Source organism: Panulirus ornatus, chromosome 6 (assembly GCF_036320965.1).
Source record: "Panulirus ornatus isolate Po-2019 chromosome 6, ASM3632096v1, whole genome shotgun sequence".
NCBI lineage: Eukaryota > Metazoa > Arthropoda > Malacostraca > Decapoda > Palinuridae > Panulirus > Panulirus ornatus.
The window spans coordinates 16,158,569-16,172,475 of NC_092229.1; the positions used below are offsets into that span (position 1 = coordinate 16,158,569).

At 38.3% G+C, this 13,907-nt stretch overlaps 1 protein-coding gene across 1 annotated transcript in view; it reads right to left on the bottom strand.

Annotated features, from left to right (window-relative positions):
* The window catches only part of LOC139749091 (transmembrane emp24 domain-containing protein 1-like), a 36,418-nt gene extending 22,721 nt beyond the window's left edge, over positions 1-13,697 (bottom strand). Inside the window, exons 1-3 of the mRNA XM_071662638.1 lie at positions 13,498-13,697; positions 8,950-9,053; positions 2,412-2,604 (exon numbers count right to left, since the gene is read on the bottom strand). Of these exons, the coding sequence (XP_071518739.1) occupies positions 2,412-2,604; positions 8,950-9,053; positions 13,498-13,665 (465 nt within the window). The 5' untranslated portion in view covers positions 13,666-13,697. The remainder of the gene's footprint in view (positions 1-2,411; positions 2,605-8,949; positions 9,054-13,497) is intronic.
* Between the last annotated feature and the right edge of the window lie 210 nt (positions 13,698-13,907).

The window sequence follows — 13,907 nt, forward strand, 5'->3', positions numbered from 1 at the left end:
GCCGGCTTTCATCTTCCGCAAAGCTTTCACTACCTCTCCTCTGTTTACCAAATCATTTTCCCTAACCCTCTCACTTTGCACACCACCTCGACCAAAACACCCTATATCTGCCACTCTATCATCAAACACATTCAACAAACCTTCAAAATACTCACTCCATCTCCTTCTCACATCACCACTACTTGTTATCACCTCCCCATTTGCGCCCTTCACTGAAGTTCCCATTTGCTCCCTTGTCTTACGCACTTTATTTACCTCCTTCCAGAACATCTTTTTATTCTCCCTAAAATTTAATGATACTCTCTCACCCCAACTCTCATTTGCCCTTTTTTTCACCTCTTGCACCTTTCTCTTGACCTCCTGTCTCTTTCTTTTATACATCTCCCACTCAATTGCATTTTTTCCCTGCAAAAATCGTCCAAATGCCTCTCTCTTCTCTTTCACTAATACTCTTACTTCTTCATCCCACCACTCACTACCCTTTCTAATCAACCCACCTCCCACTCTTCTCATGCCACAAGCATCTTTTGCGCAATCCATCACTGATTCCCTAAATACATCCCATTCCTCCCCCACTCCCCTTGCTTCCATTGTTCTCACCTTTTTCCATTCTGTACTCAGTCTCTCCTGGTACTTCCTCACACAGGTCTCCTTCTCAAGCTCACTTACTCTCACCACCCTCTTCACCCCAACATTCACTCTTCTTTTCTGAAAACCCATACAGATCTTCACCTTAGCCTCCACAAGATAATATATATATATATATATATATATATATATATATATATATATATATATATATATATATATAGAGAGAGAGCTACTTTCCTGACACAGGAAGCAGCAACCAAGCATAATAATAACAAAAAAATATTATTTGTAGACAATGCCAGCAGTTCACATGAGGGGAAAAGAAAAGTACTTGGGTCAGAGGAGTGCAACTTGACAACCACTGAAGTGCTGGCTCGCTACACAGCCATCACTAAACTCCCGATACCCAGGCGGGCAGTACTGGTAATATACCTCCCTTGTCGGTGGCTGCCTATTACATACTATGCTTTTTCCAGCTCCTTAAAGGCAATGTACAAATCCTTCTCAAACCATTTCTCAAAAATTCTTGAAATCAAACACATGATCCAAACATCCTTTACAACACCTGACACCACACTCTTCTTCCCTAACCTTATAATCTTTGCATGACACCACCTTCTCCGTCAATAATTTCCCACATAACTTACCTGGTACATTCAATAAACTTCTTTTCTTTCTTTCATAGTATTCACTATTTCCCGCATTTGCGAGGTGGCATTAAGAACAGAGGACTGGGCTTTTGAGAGAATATCCTCACCTGGCCCCCTTCTAAGTTCCTTTTTTATGGAAAATTAAAAAAAACGAGAGGGGAGGATTTCCAGCCACCCGCTCCCTCCCCTTTTAGTCGCCTTCTACGACACGCAGGGAATACGTGGGAAGTTTTCTTTCTCCCCTATCCCCAGGGATAATACACTAATAAACGTATGCCTCCATAAACTGAATATTCACCTTTACTCTCCTTACCTTTACATAGTGGCATCATAGTGGCATTTTGCTAATCTTCAAGCACCTTATCATGATCCATACATACCATGAAAATCTTAACAAACCAATTGGTAACACAGTAACCCCTTTTCTTAAGAACTTCAACTGCAGTTCCATCCAACTGCTTTGCTGCACTTCATCCTATGTAAGGCTTTCACCATGCCTTCTCTTTTCACCAAACCACATGCCATGACTCTCTCAACTTACATACCTCCATGTCCAAAACACCATACATCTGCCATCCCCTCATCAAACACATTCAAAGTCCTTTAAAAAATTCACTTCCTTTCCTCTTCACCTCATCTCTCAACATATTCACATCCAAGAGTCTTCTTTTGCATTTCTATCAATCTGTATGTAATTAATAATGCCTAATCACCATCTACCCTTTTCACCCTCATATGTTTATGTATGTCCTTATCTCTAAACCAAGTATTCCCAATTACCAACTTTTTTTAGTACACAACATAAGCTGGTCACAAAGTTATTCTCATCACTGGTACCCCATGTCCCTCAATTATACCCTCAAATGCTACATTACCCACTTTTACATTCAAATCACCTATCACTGACACATACTCAGGTCCCACCAAAACACTCACCTCTTCCTCATTCCTCTATTAATCAGGTGCATGGGCATTAACAATCATCCACCCTTTGTACTTCACTTTCATATTACCCTATCAGTCTGGGGCTTACAAATAAAGGTGACTTAGAAGGCAGAGAACTATCAAATAATGTGAAATGTTTACAAGAGTCGAGAGGTTTGAAATAGCAGAGTGATGTGATGCACTAAAGGCCACAAGAATTTGATCAAATCACTGCTAAATACTCACCTTCATGTCATCTATTTTCATCTCATAGATCTCTTCTGCAGTGACACTAGCTTCTAGTCCACCATCCCAGAGATCATCATCATCATCATTTTCATTTTCTATCATGACTCCAAAGAATACAGTCTTAGAGTTGAAGTGAGAAAATTTATTGTCCCAACAGATCTGATAGTCAGCTTCTTCGGTCATTGTGGTTCTGGAGAATTAATAAAATAGCTCTGACATATTACTTTTCCACCAAAATAGACAGGTGGAGATAAATTTTTCTAAAAATTGTAATATCTCCAATATCATTTAGTACTAAGACAATATCTTATATGAAGGCAAAATATCAGCTATACAGACACCAAATTTAGCATGGTCATTTTAAATACGAGATGCACTAAATCATGAATCTGATGTTAAAACAACCAAATAAATTGTTCTACTTATTTGTGGTCAAAGAAATGTTATCTTCAAACTGGAGAAATGAGTCATGTCTCCAAAAAAGTGTGTACCTACCTATTTGTAATTACCAACCTTTAATTACCATTTGCACAGTATGGGGAGGGAACTGTATACTCATGAGAATACATTTCATGAATGTTTTCAACTAATTATACAACTTTTTAAAGTCTTAGTTTGTCAGCATTCACAACAGTATTACTTGAACTATTCCATTCCATTTATCCACTACTCTGACACTAAAAGTACTTCCTTACATCTTTTCTAACAACTTTCTTATTTACTTTTTTGCTACAGCCAACAGCTGTTTCATCCTTCACTGTAACTCTCATAAGAATAGTTTAAAAACTTGAAAGATGTGATCAAGTTCCCCCTATAACTTCTTTTTTTCTAAAGTAGGCTAACTTTAAGCCCTTGAGCACTTTAACTTATCTATATGATTCTAGGCACTATCTTTGTCATCCTCCTCTGGACCTTCATCATTAGTTCTTTGCATTTCTTTTAAAAAGCTGACCAAATTTATTGGTTTAATATGTGCTTTGCTTAACTTGCTGAATATTTTCTTATCCAAGCACTTATATGTAGTTTTCATATTTCCCAGCACACAGCTTAACTCTACAAATCTCCAGGGGAAATAATGATTCTAAAGTCCCTCCTGCAAACAGATTCCTGTAGCTTGTTTCCACCTACATTAATGTATTTTAATATCAAGGTATTTTTTCTTTCATTGTGTCCCATCTTCATCTTTTTGCATTTACCTGGGTTGAATTTCATCAACAACATATCACACCAGTGTTGCAGCTTGTCAACGATGTCCACCTGATGGGTGATGTAATCATCAACTCCTTAGCATCATCCAAAAACATACTTAGGTATGAGCCTTCTACATGATCATTATTTCTGCACTAACTAGAACTTCATCTTTTACAATAATGATACTAGAAGTACAAAAACAAAAATACATATTTCTAAACTCTATAAACTCCTACAATTCATGGTCCAGTGCACTCAAGGTAACCATCATGAATTTCCAGTTTAGGGACCTTCCCTATACAACTCATGATTAAAAATTTCACCATCATGACAGTTGAAAACTAGGGCACAAACTCACATAGTGACATGTAATCTCTCATAGCTGTGACAGATTCATAAAAAGAACTCTTAATGTATTTCATACATAAAATATTTCTCCTCTTGAATAATAAAACAGTTCTAGATATTCTTAGGTACTTCTTTACACATCATCCATCTTAAAAAATATCACTGGAAAACACTCTTTGATTCATACCCCATCCATTAGTAAAATTAGATTTGTACCCCACCCACTGGCAGTCAGCCTGTAAGCATAAACATCAGTCAGTCAACACTCACTCTCATTAGGGCTTATCAGAGCCATTTTTTCCATTATTCTCTATCTCCAAAGTATGTGTAGCTATTTCAGGGAAGTACTTGGTACGAGGCTACCACTTTCCTGAATAAGAAAAGAGGTTCTTTAGAGTAGAGGTATGGTGCTGGTAAGAAACTTATGGCTATTGCCAAGCCCGTGTATCTTGCTTGCCATTACAAAAATAAGAAAACAAAATCTAGTTCTTTGTCTATCACTTCAATAACACAAAAAAGGCTGTGGCTATTGCTAATGATAAAGATCCCAGCTAAACATGCCTTGGTGTTCTCTACAAACCTTGTAGATGTTTCATAAAGCTACAAGGATTTTACAGAGAAAGTAATAGATATGCCCTATAGTTAATAAAGGAAAGTTTTTCAAAAGACCAAGGAAATTTCTCCTCCTCTACCTCTAGATGAATTAGCTACTGAATCAGATAATTCAGATGGTGAAGTAAACGACCCACATGCCTCTTCCTCTCCCTCCCAGTAACCCTCACTCCATGACCTAAGCCCTCATCACCACTTTTCCAGGTGAGTTTTCATTAAATATCGTCTAACTTAATTTGATGAGAGGGGTAAGTTATTATTAGGCTAAGCTACTGCATGTTTATTTTGTACATAAGGGTTAAGTACATGAAAACATTTGTTCAGGATTGTAATCCCTCTTATTCAGTTGCTCGTATTGATGTATTCTGCTTCACAACCAGTTCTCCAGGAATGTAACTCTATTGCTTCAAAGCAAACATTTATCAAATATTTCATACATTATTATATCATTATCATTATACTTAATTGCTGTTTCTCGCGTCAGCAAGGTAGCGCAAGGAAACAGAAGAAGAATGGCCCAACCCCTCATATACACTATGTACATTAATGTCCATACACGTACATATGATTTTCAACGTATAAATACATATACATGTATGCACATGTACATATTAATACTTGCTGCCTTCATCAATTCCCGTCACTACCCCACCACACAGGAAATAGCATCCCCCTCCAGAGAAGAAGCGCCAGGAAAAGACAAAAGGGCCACATTCATTCACACTCCGTCTCTAGCTCTCATGTGTAATGCATTGAAACCACAGCTCCCTTTTCATATCCAGGCCACACAGACCTTTCTATGGTTTACCCCCAGACACTCCACATGCCCTGGTTCAGTCCACTGACAGCACATCAACCAGGTATACCACATCATTCCAATTCACTCTATTCCTTGCACGACTTTCACCCTCCTGTATATTCCGGCCTTGATCGCTCAAAATCTTTTTCATTCCATCCTTCCACCTCTAATCAGGTTGCCCACTTTTCCTTGTTCCCTCCACCTCTGACACGTATATCCTCTTTGTCAATCTTTCCTAACTCATTTTCTCTATGTGTCCAAACACACACCCTCTTCTGCTCTCTCAACCACACTCTTTTTATTACCACACATCTCTCTTACCCTTTCATTACTTACTCAATCAAACCACCTCACACCACATGTTGTCCTCAAACATTTCATTTCCAACACATCACTTTCCTCTCTTCCTACTTGTACACATGCCGTGCATCCTCGGTAACAACTTTTCAATGCTTCTAACAACTTACCTCCCACACCATATATTCTTAATACCTTCCACAGAACATCTCTATCAACTCTATCATATGCCTTCTTCAGATCCATAAGTGCTACATACAAATCCATTTGCTTTTCTAAGTATTTCTCACATACATTCTTCAAAGCAAACCCCTGATCCACACAGCCTCTTCCACTTCTGAAACCACACTGCTCTTCCCCAATCTGGTGCTCTGTACATGCCCTCACCCTCTCAATCAATACCCTCCCATATAATTTCCCAGGAATACCCAACAAACTTATACCTCTGTAATTTGAGCACTCACTTTTATCCCCTTTGCCTTTGTACAATGGCACTATGCAAGCATTCCACCAATCCTCAGGCACCTCACCATGAGTCATATATATACATTAAATAACCTTACCAACCAGTCAACAATACAGTCACCCCCTTTTTAATAAATTCCACCACAATATCATCCAAACCCGCTGCCTTGCCGGCTTTCATCTTCCACAAAGCTTTTACTACCTCTTCTCTGTTTATCAAATCATTCTCCCTAACCCTCTCACTTTGCACACCACCTCGACCAAAACACCCTATATCTGCCACTCTATCATCAAACACATTCAACAAACCTTCAAAATACTCACTCCATCTCCTTCTCACATCACCACTACTTGTTATCACCTCCCCATTAGCCCCCTTCACTGATGTTCCCATTTGTTCCCTTGTCTAACACACTTTATTTACCTCCTTCCAAAACATCTTTTTATTCTCCCTAATATTTAATGATACTCTCTCACCCCAATTCTCATTTGCCCTCTTTTTCACCTGTTGCACCTTTCTCTTGACCTCCTGCCTCTTTCTTTTATACATCTCCCAGTCATCTGTATTATTTCCCTGCAAAAATTGTCCAAATGCCTCTCTCTTCTCTTTCACTAATAATCTTACTTCTTCATCCCACCACTCACTACCCTTTCTAATCTGCCCACCTCCCATGCTTCTCATGCCACAAGCATCTTTTGCACAAGCCATCACTGCTTCCCTAAATACATCCCATTCCTCCCCCACTCCTCTTAAGTCTTTTGTTCTCACCTTTTTCCATTCTGTACTCAGTCTCTCCTGGTACTTCCTCACATAAGTCTCCTTCCCAAGCTCACTTACTCTCACCACTCTCTTCACCCCAACATTCTCTCTTCTTATATATATATATATATATATATATATATATATATATATATATATATATATATATATATATATATATTGCAGAGGTATAAGTTTGTTGAGTATTCCTGGTAAATTATATGGGAGGGTATTGATTGAGAGGGTGAAGGCATGTACAGAGCATCAGATTGGGGAAGAGCAGTGTGGTTTCAGAAGTGGTAGAGGATGTGTGGATCAGCTGTTTGCTTTGAAGAATGTATGTGAGAAATACTTAGAAAAGCAAATGGATTTGTATGTAGCATTTATGGATCTGGAGAAGGCATATGATAGAGTTGATAGAGATGCTCTGTGGAAGGTATTAAGAATATATGGTGTGGGAGGCAAGTTGTTAGAAGCAGTGAAAAGTTTTTATCAAGGATGTAAGGCATGTGTACGTGTAGGAAGAGAGGAGAGTGATTGGTTCTCAGTGAATGTAGGTTTGCATGTGACGTGTAGGAAGAGAGGAGAGTGATTGGTTCTCAGTGAATGTAGGTTTGCATGTGACGTGTAGGAAGAGAGGAGAGTGATTGGTTCTCAGTGAATGTAGGTTTGCGGCAGGGGTGTGTGATGTCCCCATGGTTGTTTAATTTGTTTATGGATGGGGTTGTTAGGGAGGTGAATGCAAGAGTTTTGGAAAGAGGGGCAAGTATGAAGTCTGTTGGGGATGAGAGAGCTTGGGAAGTGAGTCAGTTGTTGTTCGCTGATGATACAGCGCTGGTGGCTGATTCATGTGATAAACTGCAGAAGCTGGTGACTGAGTTTGGTAAAGTGTGTGAAAGAAGAAAGTTAAGAGTAAATGTGAATAAGAGCAAGGTTATTAGGTACAGTAGGGTTGAGGGTCAAGTCAATTGGGAGGTAAGTTTGAATGGAGAAAAACTGGAGGAAGTAAAGTGTTTTAGATATCTGGGAGTGGATCTGGCAGTGGATGGAACCATGGAAGCGGAAGTGGATCATAGGGTGGGGGAGGGGGCGAAAATCCTGGGAGCCTTGAAGAATGTGTGGAAGTCGAGAACATTATCTCGGAAAGCAAAAATGGGTATGTTTGAAGGAATAGTGGTTCCAACAATGTTGTATGGTTGCGAGGCGTGGGCTATGGATAGAGTTGTGCGCAGGAGGATGGATGTGCTGGAAATGAGATGTTTGAGGACAATATGTGGTGTAAGGTGGTTTGATCGAGTAAGTAACGTAAGGGTAAGAGAGATGTGTGGAAATAAAAAGAGCGTGGTTGAGAGAGCAGAAGAGGGTGTTTTGAAATGGTTTGGGCACATGGAGAGAATGAGTGAGGAAAGATTGACCAAGAGGATATATGTGTCAGAGGTGGAGGGAACGAGGAGAAGTGGGAGACCAAATTGGAGGTGGAAAGATGGAGTGAAAAAGATTTTGTGTGATCAGGGCCTGAACATGTAGGAGGGTGAAAGGAGGGCAAGGAATAGAGTGAATTGGATCGATGTGGTATACCGGGGTTGACGTGCTGTCAGTGGATTGAATCAGGGCATGTGAAACGTCTGGGGTAAACCATGGAAAGCTGTGTAGGTATGTATATTTGCGTGTGTGGACGTATGTATATACATGTGTATGGGGGTGGGTTGGGCCATTTCTTTCGTCTGTTTCCTTGCGCTACCTCGCAAATGCGGGAGACAGCGACAAAGCAAAAAAAAAAATATATATATATATATATATATATATATATATAATATATATATATATATATATATATATATATATATATATATATATATTTCTTTTTTATAAAAAGCTGAGGCAAAACAAAAGTATTCTTTTTTTGATTTACTGAAAATGGCCGCATCATGCGCAAACTAAATATCTGTGGTAGCAGCAGTTAATGGGTTAAGTCTGTCAGGATTAGAATATAACTGGAATTGATATAACTATGGAAAAGGGTGCAACAATATGACTAAAATGCTTATGTTCATATCTCCTACCTATGGGATCCTTCTCCTTTTCTTAAATCTTGGACAAGCACCACTCCAGTCGGTCCAGCAACATAAAAATCAATGTCAAGTTCACCTTTTCCACCATCAATAACCTGCAAAGACAGGAAAGGATAGGTACAGTGCCTCTTTAGGACGATGAAAGATTAGGAAAAGTAAGTTAGATAAAAAAACTATAACAGACATCTGAGAGAGTACTTTTTTGGTGTGGAGTTAATAATAGTGAGCATTAGAAGGAAAATTTCACCCGCATAATTGATATTTGTCCAGACCAAGCACCTGCAGCTATTTGAAGAGCATTACTGAAATGTTTACAGTTGTGGGATGAAAAATATTTATCGATACGTCACTCCATTTGCTCTGGAACATGATATTGTTCAACAGTAGTGTATCCTTCAATGAATGCAATAGGAGTAGTGGAGAATAATATGGAGCATCATATCTTATTCTCCATTAACAAATATTTCAGTAGAGGCAGTAGCTATAAACTGTATCAAAAATATGGAATAATAAAATGTAAAGATTGATGAGACACTTCTAGAAAGTAACAAAGCCTATGAAAACCTTACCTAACTTACTCTAGCAACTAAGATTTGCTTTAATCTTTAAAGGTTTAGTCAAAGTGTTTGGTATCGACATAATTTGCTTCCCCTTTTGTCTCATGCTCAATATTCTCCAGTAATTTGATGAAGAACATGTGCTGGAAGTTATTTTGACCCCAGAATGCAACTGTTGTAACAAACCATATAGCCAACACTATTCATGACGAGGTAAAGAGAAAAAAGATATTAATACATTTAGACTATATCACTAAAAATCAAAGTGAACCTTGGCTGCTAGGGAGGTTAGGAGAGGATTTGGTAACCCTAAACACCAAAATTCACGAGAATAGCACATGGGTTACCTAAATACACCTGTATTGCTGTAAGAGACCCAGTCAAGTAATGAAATTTAAGTTTATATTGACATAATTATTTCCTGTATATATCTTTATGATTTTAGTTTGTGACCTCAGTTCCAAAGGGGCATCACCATAGGAAAGTACATCAGGTAGTTCAAGATTCACCAGCCATCTTAGCATTACATCCAACATCACATCCAAGTTACTGGGCAAGAGGATCCAGCAGCCCCACCAGCACTGCAGAGAGGGCAGGAGTGTTTGGAAGTGGCATTGTAAGACTGAAAGTAAAGTACTCAGTGGTAAAAATCTGGCATTCAAGGATCTTATGGGGAAAAGTGCATCTGATATTACTTGAGATAAAAGATCTCACCTCTTCAGTCCACGAGAGTGCAAGATAGTGAGGAGGGAAAGGAGGAGGAGAACTGGTCCTCTTGATAAAAGATAGCCTAAAGTTTCAAGAAATAGTGTAAGATGGACCATTCAGACAATACATAATGGGAAGAATAATGGTATGGGAGTGCATAATTATGTTACTAAATAATCCTCTGAAGAAATGCATCAATCCAGAATATACACAATGATAAAGGAACAATCAGGATGATACATGAAGCAGTAAAAAGCTCACTTCTAAGAGATGATAAAGTACTGATAATAAGGGATTTCATCTATAAAGACACAACTTCAGGAATTTGAATTCTCATGGAGATAGGGAGCAATGGAGATACATCTTTAAAGTATACAGGAAAATTTCATATAGCAACACATCAGAAAGCGCATCACGATGAGAGAAACTGATGTAGGATCATTGCTAAATCTTATCTTTACACATACTTGCAAAGATAAGGAGAATATTACATATGATACACCAACCGGAGGAAAAGATGAAGTAATGCTCAAGTTTGACTGTGTGACAAATAAGGACATTAAAAGAGCAAAAGTGAGACAAGACATAAAAAGAGGAAACGATTGTGGAAACTATAAAAAAGTCAACAATATCTAAGGTAAAACCGATTGGGAAATGGGGTTCAGCAGCCAGAAACTAATGCTTTGTGGTGACAGCATACAAGAATACAGGGCAGCTGAAGGTCCTGATGAAATTTCACCATCTGTGCTGAAGATGTGTGAAGATATGCAAGACAAAACACTTGAAATACTGGAGAAAGGGAAATGTCACGGTACTGTTAAAGGGCAAACATCTTAGCCTGTCTAAATGAAAGGAGACTGGGAAAGGTGCTGAACTACAACCCAGTCTCACAAATTAGTGCGATATTTAAGATTCTGAAAAAGATAATTAGAAAGCACATGGATGGCTTTCTACTGAGATGAAATTGCCCAAGTGAGACACAGCACAATCTTAGGGAAGGAAGGTCATGTGTAATAAATCTATCAAGAGTTCTATGACAGAGTAAGCACTCTTAGAGGAAAGGGGACACTGATTGGATTGTCTTTATATAGACCACCGGAAAGTACTTGACACTGTAAACTGTACTGTAAAGCTGATTAAGAAAACAGATCATCGTCGCAGGAATAGGGGGAAAATTCCTTTGATGGATAGAAGATTATCTCAGTGGGAGGGGCCAGAAGACTTATGCTAGTGCCTTCTCCAAATGGTTCAAGGTATACAACAGAGTGCCACATGGTTCTGCTGTGACCATTACTGATCTATATAAATTTCATGTCTGAAGGGAAGGTCTAAGAGAACATGTTTGCAGATGATGCAAAAGTTATGGCGAAAGTGAAAACTGAGTATGATTGTAACAACTTACAAAGAGACTCCAAAGAATGTCCGATACTTGGTTGATGAAATTCAACCCAAGCAAATGTGAAGTAATGAGGATGGGACAAAGTGAAAGAAGGCCTCAATATGATTACAGTCTAACAGGAAATAAGCTTCAGGAATCTGTAAATGAGAAGGACTAGGAAGTCAACACTGTCCCCAACCATTTGTCAGAGTCCATTATGAGAACAAATGGTCTGTTGGCAAATATCAGAATAGGTTTCAAATATATGGACAAAGAAATATTTAGCAACCTGTTCATATCCTACACCATGCCTAAACTTGAATAGGCTTCTCAGTTTGGTCACAGCATTTAAAGAAACACAGAGCTAACTGAGAAGTCCACAGGAGGGGAACAAAAACAGGAGAGACCAGCATTAAGATAGGAGTTACAAGGAATGAAAAGGAGCTTTGAATTTGCCCACGCTGAAATAGAGAAGAGTGAGAGAGGTGACCTGATCACAATCTTTAAATTCTTAAAACAGACTGATGATGTGGACAGTAAACAGTTCTATAGGTGAGGTATGGTTAGAGTAACCAATTCTGACTTAAATAATGCTCACTAATATTACAGTAAGTATTATCATAAATGACTTAAATAATGTTCACTAATATTACAATAAGTACTATCATAAAAAAAAATAAAATGTTATCACTGCACAGATTCACGTTCTTAACATTCCAAGCATAGTCCCACTGAAATTCTCGGTAATTTTCTAGTTTATGGATGCCCCTTTCACCATGGTAATTATAAATATTTTCAGATAAGCATTGCTACAATGTGTAGAGGTGATGTTGGGTGTCGAATGTCACACGTAGCACCTGCAACTCCATCAGGTTTATGTTTTCATAAAAAGGGCAGTGCTTTGAAGCAGAGGAAATTATGCAATATAAACATTTAAAAAAACCAACATTGGACAGTCTAAGTGATGCATCTGTAACACTTTCATTGAATCTTGCAAATAATGAATGAAGACCTTTTCTCAGGCTCCTTTGGATGGCTGACCAAAAACATTCACCAGCCACTTTTTTTTTGGATTCTACAGAGCTTTATTTAATTTATGTACAAAGTGAATGATGCAGTAACAGAACATGGAAAATTGCCTGTACAGTGTAGGAATGTCTATCATCCTTTACCATTTACGCATTCCAGTGAATGCAATCATGCCTCGAGTTCTGCTGGGTGAGTTCATGTCTACATAAATTTAGGGCTAAAATTAATGCTTAAGAGATCTTTCCCATACAGACTTTGATTCTTATATCTCATGGGAATTCACTATACATCATCAAGCAAATGAAATATCATGGTGAGGATAAGTAGAAAACAGTAATTTGTTTGTAAGAATGTGTAATAATAATGAGATCTTCACAAATTCAGTCTTTAAATGTTAAAAGAGCATACCATTTAATTATCACATTTAACATTATTTTAGTATCATTTAATCCTACATTTCCCCTCATCTTTCATGATCTAGTCCCTAATGACTGCCATTAATTAATACCAAAAGATAGTCTGAACAGGTAAAATCCCACATTCTTTCATCATTCCTTGCAGTAGCACCAGAGACCCCAAAATAAACCAAAATATCAAACCTATCAACGTGGCGTTTTTCTTCTAGAACTTTACTAAGTTCTCTCCTTGTCAGAAATATATTCCCAGGAGTTTATTTAGAGCATTTGAGATTTTAGGTTTAAGTGAAGTGTCAACTCCTTGAGTGATACTCATGACAATGACTTCAAACAATCAAAAATCACATAGCAAAAGAGGAAATGCAAATTCGCAAGAGCATAAAACTGTTGGATGACGTGTCCAACTTTTGACACCCGGCATCAAAGTTAAATTCACCCTTGGTCCACCAACCTGATACTCCACGTCTAAGGTCTCACCAGCCTTCACCAGCTCATAGAAACATTCTTCTGTTCCAGCTTTAACCTCTACCGTCATTTCTCTCTCTATTTCCCTGCAATACGAGGTCTGTGCGAGGAAAGTGGTAATTATGACTAGAAATAGCAGGGACTGACTAGCCATTGTTTACACCTGATGGGTTGGAGGGTAACTAACCTACAAGTATCATAATCCCTCATTGCCAGCATCATCTACATCAACGTTTTATGTATTGGTGATGCATCATAAATATCTTTATCATTGTGGGAAGATAGGGATCTACACCTATAGATTATTCTGAGTTTAGACTATTTACATAATACACTGAGGGAAGTAATTATAGAACATGAGTATATCCCTTTTTCTTCTGCAACTATGAATGTACT